The 15,001-nt window shown below is 38.7% G+C and overlaps 1 protein-coding gene across 1 annotated transcript; it reads left to right on the top strand.

Moving 5' to 3' along the window:
* Positions 1-1,057: 1,057 nt before the first annotated feature.
* wasf3 (WAS protein family member 3) lies at positions 1,058-14,889 on the top strand. Its single transcript, XM_004081057.4, has 9 exons — positions 1,058-1,253; positions 5,964-6,120; positions 8,515-8,649; positions 8,780-8,933; positions 9,783-9,900; positions 10,030-10,211; positions 10,282-10,551; positions 12,462-12,772; positions 14,047-14,889. The coding sequence occupies exons 2-9, from the start codon at positions 5,988-5,990 to the stop codon at positions 14,202-14,204; spliced, it is 1,461 nt and encodes a 486-aa protein (XP_004081105.1). The 5' UTR covers positions 1,058-1,253; positions 5,964-5,987; the 3' UTR covers positions 14,205-14,889.
* Positions 14,890-15,001: the final 112 nt, after the last annotated feature.

Raw genomic sequence — 15,001 nt, 5'->3', positions numbered from 1 at the left:
AGTAAAAACAGCTAAAATGGTATTAAAATAAAATAATAAAATGCATAACTGCAGTAGAAAGGGATGAAGAAATTAGAATAATTTTAATTAAATAGATATAAAATATTCTAAACTCTATAAAGTTTCTAGGATCCACAACTTAAAGAGATTTAGGAAACGCCTACAAAGAGATGTCATGTTTTGTGCTTTATAACTAGTTTTGAAGCAAAGATTGTATACATTTAACCACCTATGAGCCTTTCCAACCCTAATATTGTTAAAAATACAAATGTTTCTAAAGAAAGTCAAACATTTAAATTCACTTTAAATTTTTTAGGTACCAAATTTAACACACATTAATTTTGGGGGCTACCTTTTTCAAAACTTGTCCATCTTCCCAGGAACATTATAACTGAGGAACAACTACTTTATCCACCATGTGAACTAAACAAAAAAAGATGACCTTGGTTCAAAGATTTTCAAAATAAACCCCCTGACCATTGAGTCTTTTTTTTTCTAGAATACAATCTGGCCTTTTTAAACAAATAAATAAATAGCCCTTGTTGCATTATTTTTTTTAACCAGCTGCCAAAGGGAAATCACAGCACTTAACAGTCTATGTCTAATCTTTTAAAGTTCTTAGACTCAACAAAATCTTTAAAAATAAAAAAAGAAAGAACAGCTGGCTTTGGATTGTTTTTGCCTACACATCCACTGTGGATCTGAGTGTCCTCTCACTGCACCTCTTCCTGTAGGATGCTGGCCAAACTATTTTTGTAATACAATACTTTTCCATCCCATGTGTGTGTGTTTTTTTTTTATCACGGTGACACCTTTCTAAGTCCTCCATAGATAATATTTTTTCATTTAACTAAGTTTTTAAATGGCCCTTTGTTTCAATAAAATAAAAAAAAAATACTTAAAACAACTCAATTTCAAACAAACTTCGTCTGCCAGGATTTTGCATATAAACATTCAGCAGCACCAGGTCAGCAAACCCACCCACTCCATTAGTAAAAGCGCCCCGGAGCAGGGAGCGCTCCCTGTCAATCACTCTTTTCAAAAGACACCATTGGCTATCATACCTGTCACTCAAATGTACAATCATCAATTTGGAGATGTGATTTGCTGATAAGATAGTGGGTGTGTCTTCGTTCTTCAAGGATCTTCCCTAGAGTGGCGAGACGGACCGAGGGATACAGGATGGCAGAGCTAATAGGAGTATTTAACGGGACGTGCGAACGGACGGATTTCTTTTAACATTTCAAGTGTTGGTGAGAGCTTTAATACACTTTTTTAAAACCGCTACTCACATCGTTTATAATCGCCGTGACATTAATATGCATAACGACTCTACTTTAATTTATTTCAACTAAGTGGCCGAGCAGTGGACATAAGCTAGCTAAGCAAGTGGTCAGTTGAAGCGCACCCCGGTTTGTGTAGAAATCAGGAAACAATGAATACTACTTTCCCTCGTGGCTAATTTGAAGCTTTTAAACTACATAGATGTAATTGTAGCGAGCTGGTGTTTTTCTGACACTTTAACTGCAAACTGATGGTCACATTTTATATCAAAAATGGCACAAAAGTCGCGTGGACGGCGATAGATTAACAGATATGTGGGTCAGTTCGTTGATAACGGGAAGCGGCGGTGCGGAGCAGTGATTGATCGTTGTTGCCATCAATTTACGGCTCTTGTGTGTGCGGTCATGCTCACAGAAGCCTTGGGGTTAGGAAAAAGGGAGTGAACGGAGGCTGAAGCATCATAGCAGCAGCCTGCGTTAAAAGCACGACCCCCGAGTCACACTGTATCAGTATTTTGGAGCTCATGTATTGCGGGAAACAAACCCAAATACTAGGAGCCTTTTCTGTAGCTATGTATGTAAGGTCTATTTTGAGACAAAGTTATTTTTTTTAATCAATTTGATGTAAATAAGCGACAACAAATATGCTCATTAATCAATTATAGCTCATCAAATTAAGTTTTTGAGTCAACCTGATCTGTAAACTAAGCAAAATATAGAATAGAAGTCATGATGAAAAACAATATCCTATTATTTCTTGATAATAATTCAGCTACAGCTGTAGAATTACTAAAAGTGTTCTAATCATAAACAAAAATGTCCAGATACTCAATTTTACCAAATTTTGAAAATGTAAGCAGTAATATTGGATTATAATAGATTTAAAGTGAGATTTACTTTGAAATTTGTCAAAGAATAAAGTCTACACTTGCCAAGTTTTCTCTTAAAGACCCACTCCGATTATCTTTGTATTTATTGTAAAAACGTTCCCACTGGCCTTTTAATTATGCCATTTTTAGCCAAAATCTAATACAATTCCAAAAACGAGTAGTCTAAAAATTTCCCAGAAGTCTCTGAGAAAGACCAGTGTGCATCGATGCTCAATAGATTGGCCACAATGCATTGCATCTGAACAATTTTAGCCAAAAAAAGTATTTAAATATATATTTTTAATAAACTATCGACGTTTTTATCTTCTGAACACAGTGGATGCATAAATGATTGTGGCAAAAATCTCATATCAATTATAATTTCACTTTGTGAAATCAATGCCGCCATATTTGCTGTTTAAAAAAAAGTGATGAGCATGATCGTAATTGCTTTTAAAATCCAGGACATGAGACAGTCCTGCACTATATATTTTTTAGTAGTTAGGGATCAGGGTGGGGATTTGGACACAGCTTTTTTCTTTCTTTTAGGTCATAGTTTCTGCATAGTTGATTAGAAATTCACCTTTGAGTTGTGGGCAAGACTGTTTGTGCAGAGTAAGCCCGCCCCTACTTCCTATAATCCATCTGTTTACAGTCTCTTCCACTAGCTCACAGCCCCTTACAACCCCAACCTAGCATTATTGGTACAAAAAAAATGGCGATCAATATTGTTGTTATCCAGTAGTACAGTTTTAAGCCACATGCCAGTTTGGACTAGGAAAATGAAGACTTGCTTGGATCTTGTCGTCTACAAGTGGATACATTTGAATGAAGGAGATTGTGGCTTACCTTTGTACGTCACCTTCAAGCTCTTTCCAATTTTTGGATCTGCTTCTGATTTTACAAGAATTTGAATAAAAAAATACACAGAAATGCTATTTTAATATTAGATTTCTCTATATATGTCCTCTAATATGAGAACAACGCCACAGGAACATGTTAAAAACACAACTTTTATTGGAGACGGTCTTCAATGTTTTTAACAAAAAACCAAAATCACTATCCATTTTTATTTCTGTGTTAAAGTATTTACAAAGGCAGTCATTTTTTTTATGTCACAATAATAACACAATCAGATTATGATTTTGATCAAAGTTGAATTGAGTATTCAATAAAGTTTTACCTACATTCCACGTGTGTCATAATAGTGTGCGAGTAAGGAGAATTTCTTTTCTGCGTCATATCTAGGGCAGTACAACCTGATGTAATTTAGGCTACATTATTCATTACTATAGACCAGGCAACATATTTTCTGATACAAGAAGCTGTACTCTGAGTATAAATTGATAATGACTCCTTCTTTCTTAATGGAGTCCCTACAACTCGTGGAGTCCTCCTTCATCGTGGTTGTGTGTGTAAAGAAGCTGTGTTTTTTGGAGGGGAAGCGGGCAGACTCTGAATGTCACATCTCTGAAGATCAAAGGTCTTTTTCCCTGTGAAGGGTCAGTTTATGTGCTCCTAATGAGACACTGTGGATGCTACCTGCTGTGATGGTAGGTTGGTGCAATGTTTTAATTATGGAAACATCATAAAAGTGCGATCCGGAGGAAGAATCTGCTCAAATAAATGTATCAGTGAGGGGATGCGTTTAGGTCCAAGTTTGACACTTTCTCTCCTCTTTTGGTGAAGGGATGAAGGAGCATCACTTATGATGGTTTCAGTGCTCAACTAAAAAGGGGCCTAAAACAAGGTTGAGGAGGAAGAGGAGGAGGAGGAGGGGATGGATGCATGGGAGTGTTAGTGCTGTTGCCGTGTGAACGGAGCTCTATTGTCCCGGGAACCTTTCAGTGGCTTCCCTGAGGTCCCTGCTCATACCCTTCCCCCCACTCAAATCCCTCTCCTTCACACTCAAACACAGACGTATGCATTATCATTTTACACACAACCTTATGTGTTTTGTTGTTTTTTTCACGCTCACACACAGTTCTTATTCATTGGATCTCATCTATCGCATTCGGATCCCACTTGGACCCGTTTAAAACACCCTCTTTCGCCTCCACTTTCCCAAACGGAAAGGAGGCTGCCTCCTCCCGCTCGTCCCCCCATAGCTCATTATTTGCCCTCATCAGTGTGATTGTCATGCAGGCCAGACAGTACCAGCAAAAACATGCAATCTTCTCATTTGTAGCTGCTATGTTCTATTCAGCAGAAAGGAGCAGTTTCCAAAATGTTTAATGAAGAAAACAGCTTAAACCAAATCAGTTCTTATCAGCTGTGCTCCTCATCTTTTGTGACAATGTAATTACACCCTTTTGGGGGCAGATGCGGACTGTTTTGGTGGCAGTGGGGCAGGATGAACACAAGTGTCTTGTGTCATCTGTATCTGTAATTACTGCTGCTTCCTGTTGGGAACCATAATAGTTTAGTGATTCTTGTTACTTTGTGCGTTTTTATGTTAAAGATATAATCTTACCTCTTTTATGTATTTAATCTGATGAGATGAATTTACATAAAATTGGATTAGCGCTTAAAAGTGATTTGAATAGACTCCAGTATTTTCAGTTTTATTCTTTGTGTACCTGTCTGCTATAATTAGACCTTCGTTATGCCCCATCAACCTGTTTCTCCACTGATTTATTTTTTTTTTTACTACTATTTGAGATTTTTTTTTTTTTACAATCAAAACCATTTTATTTTTTCCAGTTTGGCTCTTGTGGGATTGCTTTATTGTTCTGTCCAAGTGTTGGAACAGGAAGGAGAGATGTGACACGGGGAGGACCAGGAAGCAGGAGGCAGACTCACACTTTAAAAACAGGAAGCAGCAAACCACACGGATAAGATGACTGCAATGAGAAGATTTTCCTGCTTTCTGATCATTTACTACACATGTTCTTAGTATGAGAGACAGTCACATTGAGAGGATGTGGGCCCAACAGTTTATTATCATTTTTCTTGTTTTTAACATTCACCACAATCTCTTGTTGTGACAGTTTTCCAGCTGGAGCTGTCACAAACTGGCGCGGGATTAGCTGGCATGCTGTTTCTTCCTATCTCTAATGCTTTAATCTCTCTGCTGGTTGCCAAAGTCTTCTGTCTTTAGCACACAGTTGGTCATCACTCTCAGTTCTCTGGTCAGCAGCTCCATTAAGTCTAGCCTGTTTTTGGTTTTGCAATTTCCTGTAAATATGGATGAAGAGGGGAAAAAGGCCAAACAGTACGAAACATCCTTTACACTCTCAAAGCAAAAAACAGTGACTCTACAAGTTTAACTGGGCGATGTCTGTCCCCATGTCTTTTACCACCTCTGTCATGTTAATGCATGCTTACAGGAGCTATTTAGCTGCCATCTTTTTTATGTCCTTTCTTTTTACGTTAGCAAGTGCTTTAAATTATATATAATTTATGTAATACAATTATACTTTCAGACAGATAGCATCACCAGGCCTCTCTCCCCCCAGTAGTCTGAACGTTTAGGTTGCTCTGACTTTAATATATTCCTTGTCTTTCTGGGTTTATTTATGTGGAGGTCACCTGTCTACTCTATCATTTGGACAGTCGAACGTCCGTCTTCTGTTTGTTTCACAATGCAGCAACAAAATGCCACCAACACCCCGTCACTAGCTCCACATTTGTCAGATGTCTTCAGGGAGTTCCTGTGCCGACTTGTCCTGACAAATGTACCACAGCATTCATTGTGAAAGTAATGAACAATTAAATCGATGCCTTGCTCTTGGACACTTCAGTTCATTAAGATCCCGTGAGCATAATTTGTGTGTCACGCAAGTTTTCTTTTGTTTGCACTTCCCTGCAGTTTGTGTCGGAGTGAGGCCTCGCCATGCCTCTGGTTAAGAGGAACATCGAGCCGCGTCACCTCTGTCGAGGGCAGCTGCCCGAGGGCATCGGCAGCGAGCTGGAGTGTGTGATGAACAACACGCTGTCTGCCATCATCCGCCAGCTCAGCAGCCTCAGTAAGATTCAAACCCATGTAAATACACATTTCAATAAACAAACTACTACTGACAGTCTTAAATTAGGGAAGGAAATAACACACATCTGTTTTAAGAATGTGACAAAAAAACAAACAAACTGGTGCATCTTAGTCTGTTATCCCTTTGAGATCTGTGGAAGGCTTTCTGCAGTGTGTGGATCTTTGTAGCGGGACAAGATCACATGCTTTCATCATTAATCCTAAACCTGTGATTGATTTAGTTGTTGTCATGGTTACGGGGTTGGTGGGGTCACGGGGATGGAATCAGGCTTACAAAAGCCCGACACTGGAACATAGAGCGTTGAAATGTAATCTTTTTAGACAGCCTCTGCAAAAAAAAAATTAAAAAAAATGAAGTTATCTGTTGGGCCGTGGACATGTGACTGTGCAGTTATGCGCTGTGTTTGTTCAGGCTGCTCTGTTGTGCATCTGTGTCAAAGCCGTTTGTCTGCAGATTTATCGATTGCAGCACTTACTGCAGATGCATCAAAGAGTTATTACAGGTTCAAGGGTGCTGATCTTCCCACTCGTGCCATTCACACCCTTGAAGAGATCATAGATCCTGTTATCCGCCATTTGTCTTAATCTGAACCCCTATTTTTTCCTATTAAATCAATATGTTGAACCTTTATGAACTTCTGTGTCATGCATCAAAACCAGACCCTTTTTCATTTGGCCTATTTGCCTCTGTTGGTCTTTTATTCTGTCAAGTTCCTACAGTGGGAGAGGGCATTTTGACAACAGCTGTGTGTGTTAAATATAAATGCTGGAGCAGACTTGACAGAGAATATCTGTGCGTGCTTATGTGCATGTGTTTGGACCATAAGAGGCCTCATGGGACGCCAGAGTCTATGGTCTCAGAGTGCCGGATCTGGGATTCTTCCTTCCTCCAAGTGTTCTTCCTGCTGCCCATTCTGTCAACAGGAGGCGGGGGGGTCCCTCTGTTTCCACTCTATACAGAACACAACAGTTGCAGTGATTTTAACGTGATATATGGTCCATTTTACACAATTTTCAGTGTTGTTGTGCAAAACCATTTCTTAAAACTCAAAGACTATTTCCTCTTAGCCCAGAGCCAAGATATGACTTCCTTTGACGGCAAATGTTTTGCAGACCAGTGCTTTAAGACTGTGAAGGATTTATTGGAACGAAAATATTAAATGTTACTTCTAAATAGCTGTATCAGGAAATCAAACATTGTGGCCTTACTTTAAACTGTATTTGTGAACAAATCCAATGAAATTTGTGTTTTGGTTTTTCTCGTGGCATTTTTCTGATGATGAAGGGAATATATGAAGAAAATGAAGCTCAAAATTACCTTTCTTTTACAAAAGCTCAAAAGATGATCAGAGTGGGTCTTTAAAGTCATATTTGATCTATTTTGAAAGTGTCCCCAGTATTCTTTTCGTCGTGATTCTGCTGTTTTTCAGCAGAATCGTTTTCTAGGACAAAGTTTGTGCAGAGCGGCATCAGAAACTCTCAAAGTTGTGGAGCGGAAGTAAGCCTCCGCTAATGTCCCATCATCCCTTTGTTTACACTCCCTCCCGCAAGCTTCCTGTCCCCCCAAGCTAACATTACAGGTGGAACAAAAATGGCGAGCAATATCTGAGCTATCCAGCTGTACAGTTTTGAGCCAGATGGCAGACCAGACGAGGAAGACAAAGACATACGTGAATCTATTAGTTTGTAAGTGGTTGCATCAGAATGGAGCGGAGCAGGGAGGCTTTGGCCCGCCCATTTTAGTTTCCACGTCACAACTAAGAGTTTTTTAAACTGCATTTTTTTTATCTACTTCTGATCCATCACCATTTGAATAAAGAAATACTCAGAAATGGAGTTTCAATCTTAATTTTTTCTTTATATGTGTCATTCATCATCGGAAAAATGCCACAAAAACATGTTAAAAACACCCGAAACACAGTGAGTTTCAGTGGAGTGGATCTTTAAGTAAAGCTAAACCAACGATTGTTAAAAAAAACATGCATTGATCCTGAAGATTGTCGTTTATTTTTGTAAGTAAGATTAAGAAATATGTTTAGATTTACCCAAAAATCGTTCACTTTTTTTTTAGATTCAGAACTTGAAACACTCCTATAGTAAAACCTAAATAGTAAAAGATATTTTTTTACTCTAATCAGTTAGGCACACACATCTATCTGATAAATTATATATCTAAAAAGTTACCGTATGAAGTTATATGCTACTATTTCCATCACAGATCTTTAGAGTTTGGTTTCACATTGGGTCATACTTCCACTGTATTGATTGAGCTCATTTTCCTGTGGCGATTACCGTACTTGACCCCAGATGGAGATTAAAAGTCCTCTGGATTCCTCTGAGTTTTTTTCACCTCTTTCTTTTTTCTCCACGTCAGGTAAACACGCAGAGGACATATTTGGCGAGCTCTTTAATGAAGCCAACACCTTCTATCTGCGGGCGAACTCCCTCCAGGACCGCATCGACCGGCTGGCTGTCAAAGTCACACAGCTGGACTCGACTGTGGAGGAAGGTAGATCAGATTGTTGAAGGCACATCATGCCTTGATTAGTTATTGACAAATCATCAACTCTTTTACTCTACTCAGATTTTCTGCCCATTTAGCATAATAATGTATCAACTGTTTTTCTTTGTTCTTGTAGTTTCTTTGCAAGACATCAACATGAGGAAGGCCTTTAAGAGCTCCACCACGCAAGACCAGCAGGTGGTGTCCAAGAGCAGTGTCCCCATTCCTGTCAAGGAGATGTACAACCTGAGCGACAAGCCTCCTCCTCTCACAATCCTCACACCTTATAGGTTGGTGTTGACTTTTTCCGATTATTTTGAACTTCTGCAACTTGTGATGAATGTACGGTGTGGCAGCTTTATTATTGTTTATGCTGATTTCTTGTAAAATGTTAGAGCATAAAACCTTAGACACATGACAGATAAAGAAACAAAATACATGTTTCAAAATATTTAGTTTTTTGTGTGCAAACTAACAGCAAAGTCTTTGTTACTGAACTGAAGAATTTGATTGGTTTGATAGTTTTTTACAAACCTACATCAACTTAAAAATGTGCTTTTTTTCTTGGGACTGTTTGCATTTAGAAACTACTGGTAAAAGACAAAATTGCTTCAGAAATATGTATTTCAATCCCCAGTTTAGTGGTTCCTCATTTGTCACTGGAGGTTTAATATAAAAATAATCAACAAAGTAGTCAACTTAATTTTTTTTACAATTCTTAAAGATGTTTTGAGGCTGTAAAACCCCTCATAAGACACTTTAATGTTAACGTGTTCACAGCTTTTCTCTCTCGTTTAAACTCTCAATGTTCAAACCTTTGTAAAAAAAAATGTGTCCAGAATTATAGAGTGTCAATAAAGATCTGCTTACAATCGAAAATTTATGTAAATTGGAAAGCTGGACGCTTTATGTACAGGAGACATGGTACGGAGGAGATGAACTGACAATGGTCTACAGCCAAGCTATAAAAAAAGCGTGCAAAATTCCCCTGAAAAAACATCGTATGACGAAAGGTGAACCCCATGATATCCAGGGACCACTGTATTTCAGATTTAATACAACAAGGCTCAGTTTTATTTAAATTTCCTCTTAACAGAAGAACCTGTCATTATATAGATAAACATTATTTGTTTCTGCAGGGATGACCAAAAGGAAGCTCTTAAGTTCTACACAGACCCCTCCTACTTCTTTGACCTGTGGAAAGAGAAGATGCTCCAAGACACTGAAGACAAGAGGAAAGAGAAGAGGAAGCAGAAGGTGAAGTACCTGTTGTTATTTATTACATTCAACTTCCCACTTAAACTTCTGATGCACAGTCAGCTTTGCATTGCTAAGCGTCTTAATTATTTTTTGCTACTCTAAATGTCTCATTTGTCTTTGTTGCAGGAGCAGAGGCGCTGTGTGGACGGAACGTTGCAAAGGGAGGTCAAAAAGGTTCGCAAAGCGCGGAATCGTCGGCAGGAGTGGAACATGATGGCTCTGGATAAGGAGCTGAGGCCGGACCACCGGCACACCATTCACAGAGACAGAGGGGCGTCCTCTGAGGGCTCAATGTCACCTGAGAACAGGTACCTGAACACACACATTAAGTTGATTCGCTGTCCTCACAATCACAATCTAAAGTGTTGCTGTTTTCAGGGGTCACGGCGCCGATTTTCATCACTATCCCAACAGCATGAACCATGCAGGCCACGCCCACACTTACTCCGGCCCTCCCCCAAGTGTCCTTGCCGCCCAGATGGCTGGACACGCCGCTCGTGGCGTCGGGGAACATGACAGCCGAGGCAGAACAATGATGGCCTATCAGGGTGGAACTCTGGGTCGTTCTCACATCCACCAAGTCCCACTGCCGCCGCCACCTGCTGAGGCGATGAACGGCGGATCAATGTCTCTCCCCATGGAATACAGGTAGTTGTTGGCTTCATTTGCTTATTGTTTTTTTCTTCCTAGTTTTCTGGGTTTATTTCAGTAGAAAAAAATATTCAGTCTACTTAACTGTTGGTTATATACATCACATATTAAATTGAGCAGTTATGGTCCAATTTAGACAACAATGTAGCTTTCTATGACCTTTTTGTTGCAGATAACTTCTGCTTCCTATTTATTTTCCATTTTGTATGGCAGAACTTGACATCTCAGAAGATATTTATTTGTTTTTACCAGGTTTGAATTTAAAATTCTAAGCAATAATGTAATTATCAGTACTTTAAAGTACAAGCAGCATAAAGACACTAATATTATATTATATTATATTATCAAAAGTACAAATGTTTTTTGTGTTAATGTCAATGTATAAAAGCTAATCCTTATCTTTTTCCTTACACTTCTTTGTAAGAACATCTCTATTCGTGTATTTTTCCAGCTTTCTGGCCGTTGTTAAGACTCTAATAGAATTTTATTTAGATTTGGTTCTTCAGACATGTCCTTTACTTTTTATGGTGGATATTCTTCGTATAATGCATGGAAGTTTGTTTAGTTCAGCTTTAAATGGGATTAATAAAGTTTTTATTTATTACATTCAGAAACTTTTTTAGTTTTGGTTACAGGAACAGTACATTTTTGTGATCTTTCTGCCTTTTTTAGTCACTTAGGTAACGGATGTCATGTAGTTTGAATATTTCCCTAAACCTTTTACACAGTAAGACTGTAAGTAAGACTACTGTATCATCAAGAATACCTTTGAAACTTTGGTTTGTAATTATTATGCGGCTTACAGACAATTGTCCACAGAAACTGCTACATTTTTTAGGATGTTTTATGATTCATCAGTTTATTTCATTGAAATATCATTCATTTGCCAAATGATTGATTATAAAGTTACCACCATAAAGAGGGAAAACATATAAATACACTAATATAATTAATTATGAAATAATATTAATGAATGTGACTCTGTTAAAACTCATCCTCCTAAGTCACATTTTTTATTATAATATATCTTATTGCTATATTAAAAAAGCATAAACGGTAGGTTTAGATTGGTCTAACATAAACAAATAAACATTGTCATTTCCACAAAGTAAAATTGTTGTATTTCAAAAAAAATACATACATTTTTATTGTCTACTGCATAACATTTTAATTGTTTTTATTTATATGCCCAAATCCCATTTTTCCATTCAAACTGCAGCTTTCACCGCCATGACACAAGTTACTAAAATTACAATCGAAGCAATAATGAAATGATTGTTAGAGTAGTTCTTAATGTTAATGAAATTGACATAAAATCTGTTTTATTCCGTTTTTTTCCCCCATTGCTCCGTATAGTAGTTAGAGTTGTTTTGGATAAAGATGAAGAGGTTGTTGTTCAGCTATAGATCACAAATTCACATCCAGTAAGACACATATATATAGTTATATTTGTATGTACATATTTAACTTTTAAACCCTCCATCACGTCACTTAATGTATTTTATATTTAATTTCTTTCTTTTGTAAATCAGATTAAAGCAATGCACTTTTTAACCATTAAACCATAAGAAACATGTTATTAATACAGGACAACTTTTTAACACTATTTACCAAATTTGAGCCCCATTGGCTACTTATTTGCTACTTTAATAATTTGTTAGGTTGTGTTTTGTCAGTTTCAGGATAGTTTACTCCAAAATTAGACCTTTCTTTACAATTTGAGTAATACTGCCACCTGCTGATTTTTCTAGCGTTCATAATGTCATGGGCGTTTAAACTTGCAGCAAATTAAAAAATGCTTTTTTAAATGGTTGATTTTTAGGTGAACACCTCTTCACAGAGGTTTATTTTAGTGACTAAAGCACGAAGCCGTGTTTGTTTAACTCCAGTTTTCCTTTTTCCTTCAGTATGGATGGTTACGCCAACACCGGTGCTCCTCCTCCCTCCGCTCCCCTCATCCCTTCTGCCCAGACAGCCTTTGCCTTACCGCCTGGAGGCCCCATGCCCCCTGGGACGATGGTTGCTGTTGGCGGCTATGCTCCGCCTCCACCACCTGTATCTGGAGCCCAGGCAGCTCCACCCCCTCCTGGTCCTCCACCACCTCCCATTCCAGCTGGTGCCTCCCACTCCGCCACCCACAAGATGTCCTCTGTGACAGTCTCTGAGAACACTGCTGTCAACGATGCCCGCAGTGATCTGCTGGCCGCTATCCGCATGGGTAAGAGTCTCAGTGCCAGCAAGAACAAGATTCATCCAACTTTCTTCAAACAGATTTGATTGTTTTAAGATCATGTGAATATAAGGTTTAACACATGATTAGGCAAATAAAAACAGGATCGACCACATGTCCGACTCTAGAGGCCTCATTGTATAGGTTAAATGTTTATGTCACGAGAACATGAATAAGAATTTTCTAAGGGGTTTCCAGGAGACATCCTTTAAATGAGCAGGTCAGTCCAGATTTTTTTATTTAACCCTTGTGCTATCCTAGTCACTTTAACGTTGGGAGTTGGGTCATCTAGACCCACTAAACAGTGCCCTGAACCTTTTTTCTTCAATGATTTGTGATCTTCACTGGTGTCCATGGAATACATGAAATCCTCTCCACCTTTATCCACCTTTGTCATGGTAGGAATAAGACGTCAATGGTCATCTTGACCCCATAGGATAGCACAAAGGTTACACACATTTTAAAAAACCACCCCAATGAAAATAGTCTTTCTTTTGATATTTTCTGATGGTGGGGGACATATATTTAGAAAATGAAGCTTAAAATTGTATTTCCGAGTTTTTTGTTTTCAAATCGTTGTGAATCAGGGGAAAAAATGCCATAAGAAAAAACCTATGTAATGTAGAAAATATGCTGGGCCGACCACAAGCTCCCTGCTCCGCTCCATTTTGATGCATCCTCTTGCACACGTCTTAGTTTTCCTCGTCCGAGCTGGCATCTGGGTCAAAACTGTACGGCTGGACAGCTCCCATATTTCTCGCCATTTTTGTTAATGTTAGGGTGGGGTCTGGGGAGCTGGGAGCTAGTGGGAGAAAGTGACCCGCCCACAACTCTGAGGTGAATTTCTAATCAACTACTGCCGCTCTGCAGAAACAAGTTTGTTTTTATAACACACATTTGGCTTAAAGCAGCATAATCATAATTAAAAGACTACTGGGAAAGCTTTGAAATTAGATAATAAAAAAGATAATTGGAATGGAACTGTAAACATTTTGAAACATTAATAAGAGACTAAAGCAAAAGTATGTTGATAAACTGCAACAAATGTTAAAATTCAATTTTTCCACCAACCACAGAGGTGGAAAGACAGTGGTTAGGGTTTCACATTGTAGTCACATAGTCCAATCATTTCTCGATTACATAAGATAATAGAATGCTTTCTCAGTTGTGCAAAAAAAATGCAACTGATTTTTGTGTCACACGTCTATGTTTTGTTAGTAATAAACCCTAGGAAGTTTCAGTTGGTGTCTGTTTTTTCTCAGGTATCCAGCTGAAGAAGGTGCAGGAGCAGCAGGAGCAGCAGGCCAAGAGGGAGCCGGTCGGAAACGACGTGGCCACCATCCTGTCACGACGCATCGCTGTGGAATACTCCGACTCCGAGGATGACTCCGAGTTAGAGGAGAACGATTGGTCGGATTAACACGCGCGCACTAATTAAGTAGAGTAACCATGGACACACTCAGTAGGATTTGCTGTCAATCAACCTGACACTCACCTGGAGGGAATCTCACCGCCACATTCAGACTTGCTGATGACACACACATGAACACACAATGAAGATTAAAATACACTGAATTGTCCAAAACTTGAGGTTGTGTTCAGGACACATAAAGTATGTACAGATTAGTAATATTCAGTAATACTGACCACTATGTGAAGTATTTTACACAAAAGTCCAAGATTATACTCAGAAGCCTTGTGAATACACCTCAGTGGATGTTTTCCTCCTCTAATAACACTAGCAACACCGCGTAAAAGTCCTCATTGTATTGTCAGAGCTCAAGAGTGTTAGAAATATTAGAAACTTTCCTCTCGAGCCAGCTAATGTACTTTTTTTGAACATGTTTTATATTGAAATGTCTGACTATTCCATAGATCTTAAGACAAATTTTTATTTTGTAGGTGTAACTGGAAGGAACGGGCATGTTTGGGTGTAGGCAGGTGGAGGTAGAGGGAAATAAAACAATGTCTTACCCTTTAGAAGTTTAACTGAACCACCTGCATTCGGGAGGGGTCAGAAAGGAGGTGGAGGTGTTATGTATACGATTTGTTTGAGATGTGTAACCGCTTCCACGGAGAAATAAAACCATGAATGAAGGATCGTCGCCCGGCTGAGTGTGTCTTTTTTGTTCCACTCTCATCACAGACGACACATACCTGACTCCAGTTTCCATAGTAACGGTAACAGCTACGAAGGGAGTAACCAAGGAAACAGAA

Source organism: Oryzias latipes, chromosome 20 (assembly GCF_002234675.1).
Source record: "Oryzias latipes chromosome 20, ASM223467v1".
Classification (NCBI taxonomy): Eukaryota; Metazoa; Chordata; class Actinopteri; order Beloniformes; family Adrianichthyidae; genus Oryzias; species Oryzias latipes.
This window is presented reverse-complemented; position numbering and strand designations above follow the sequence as displayed.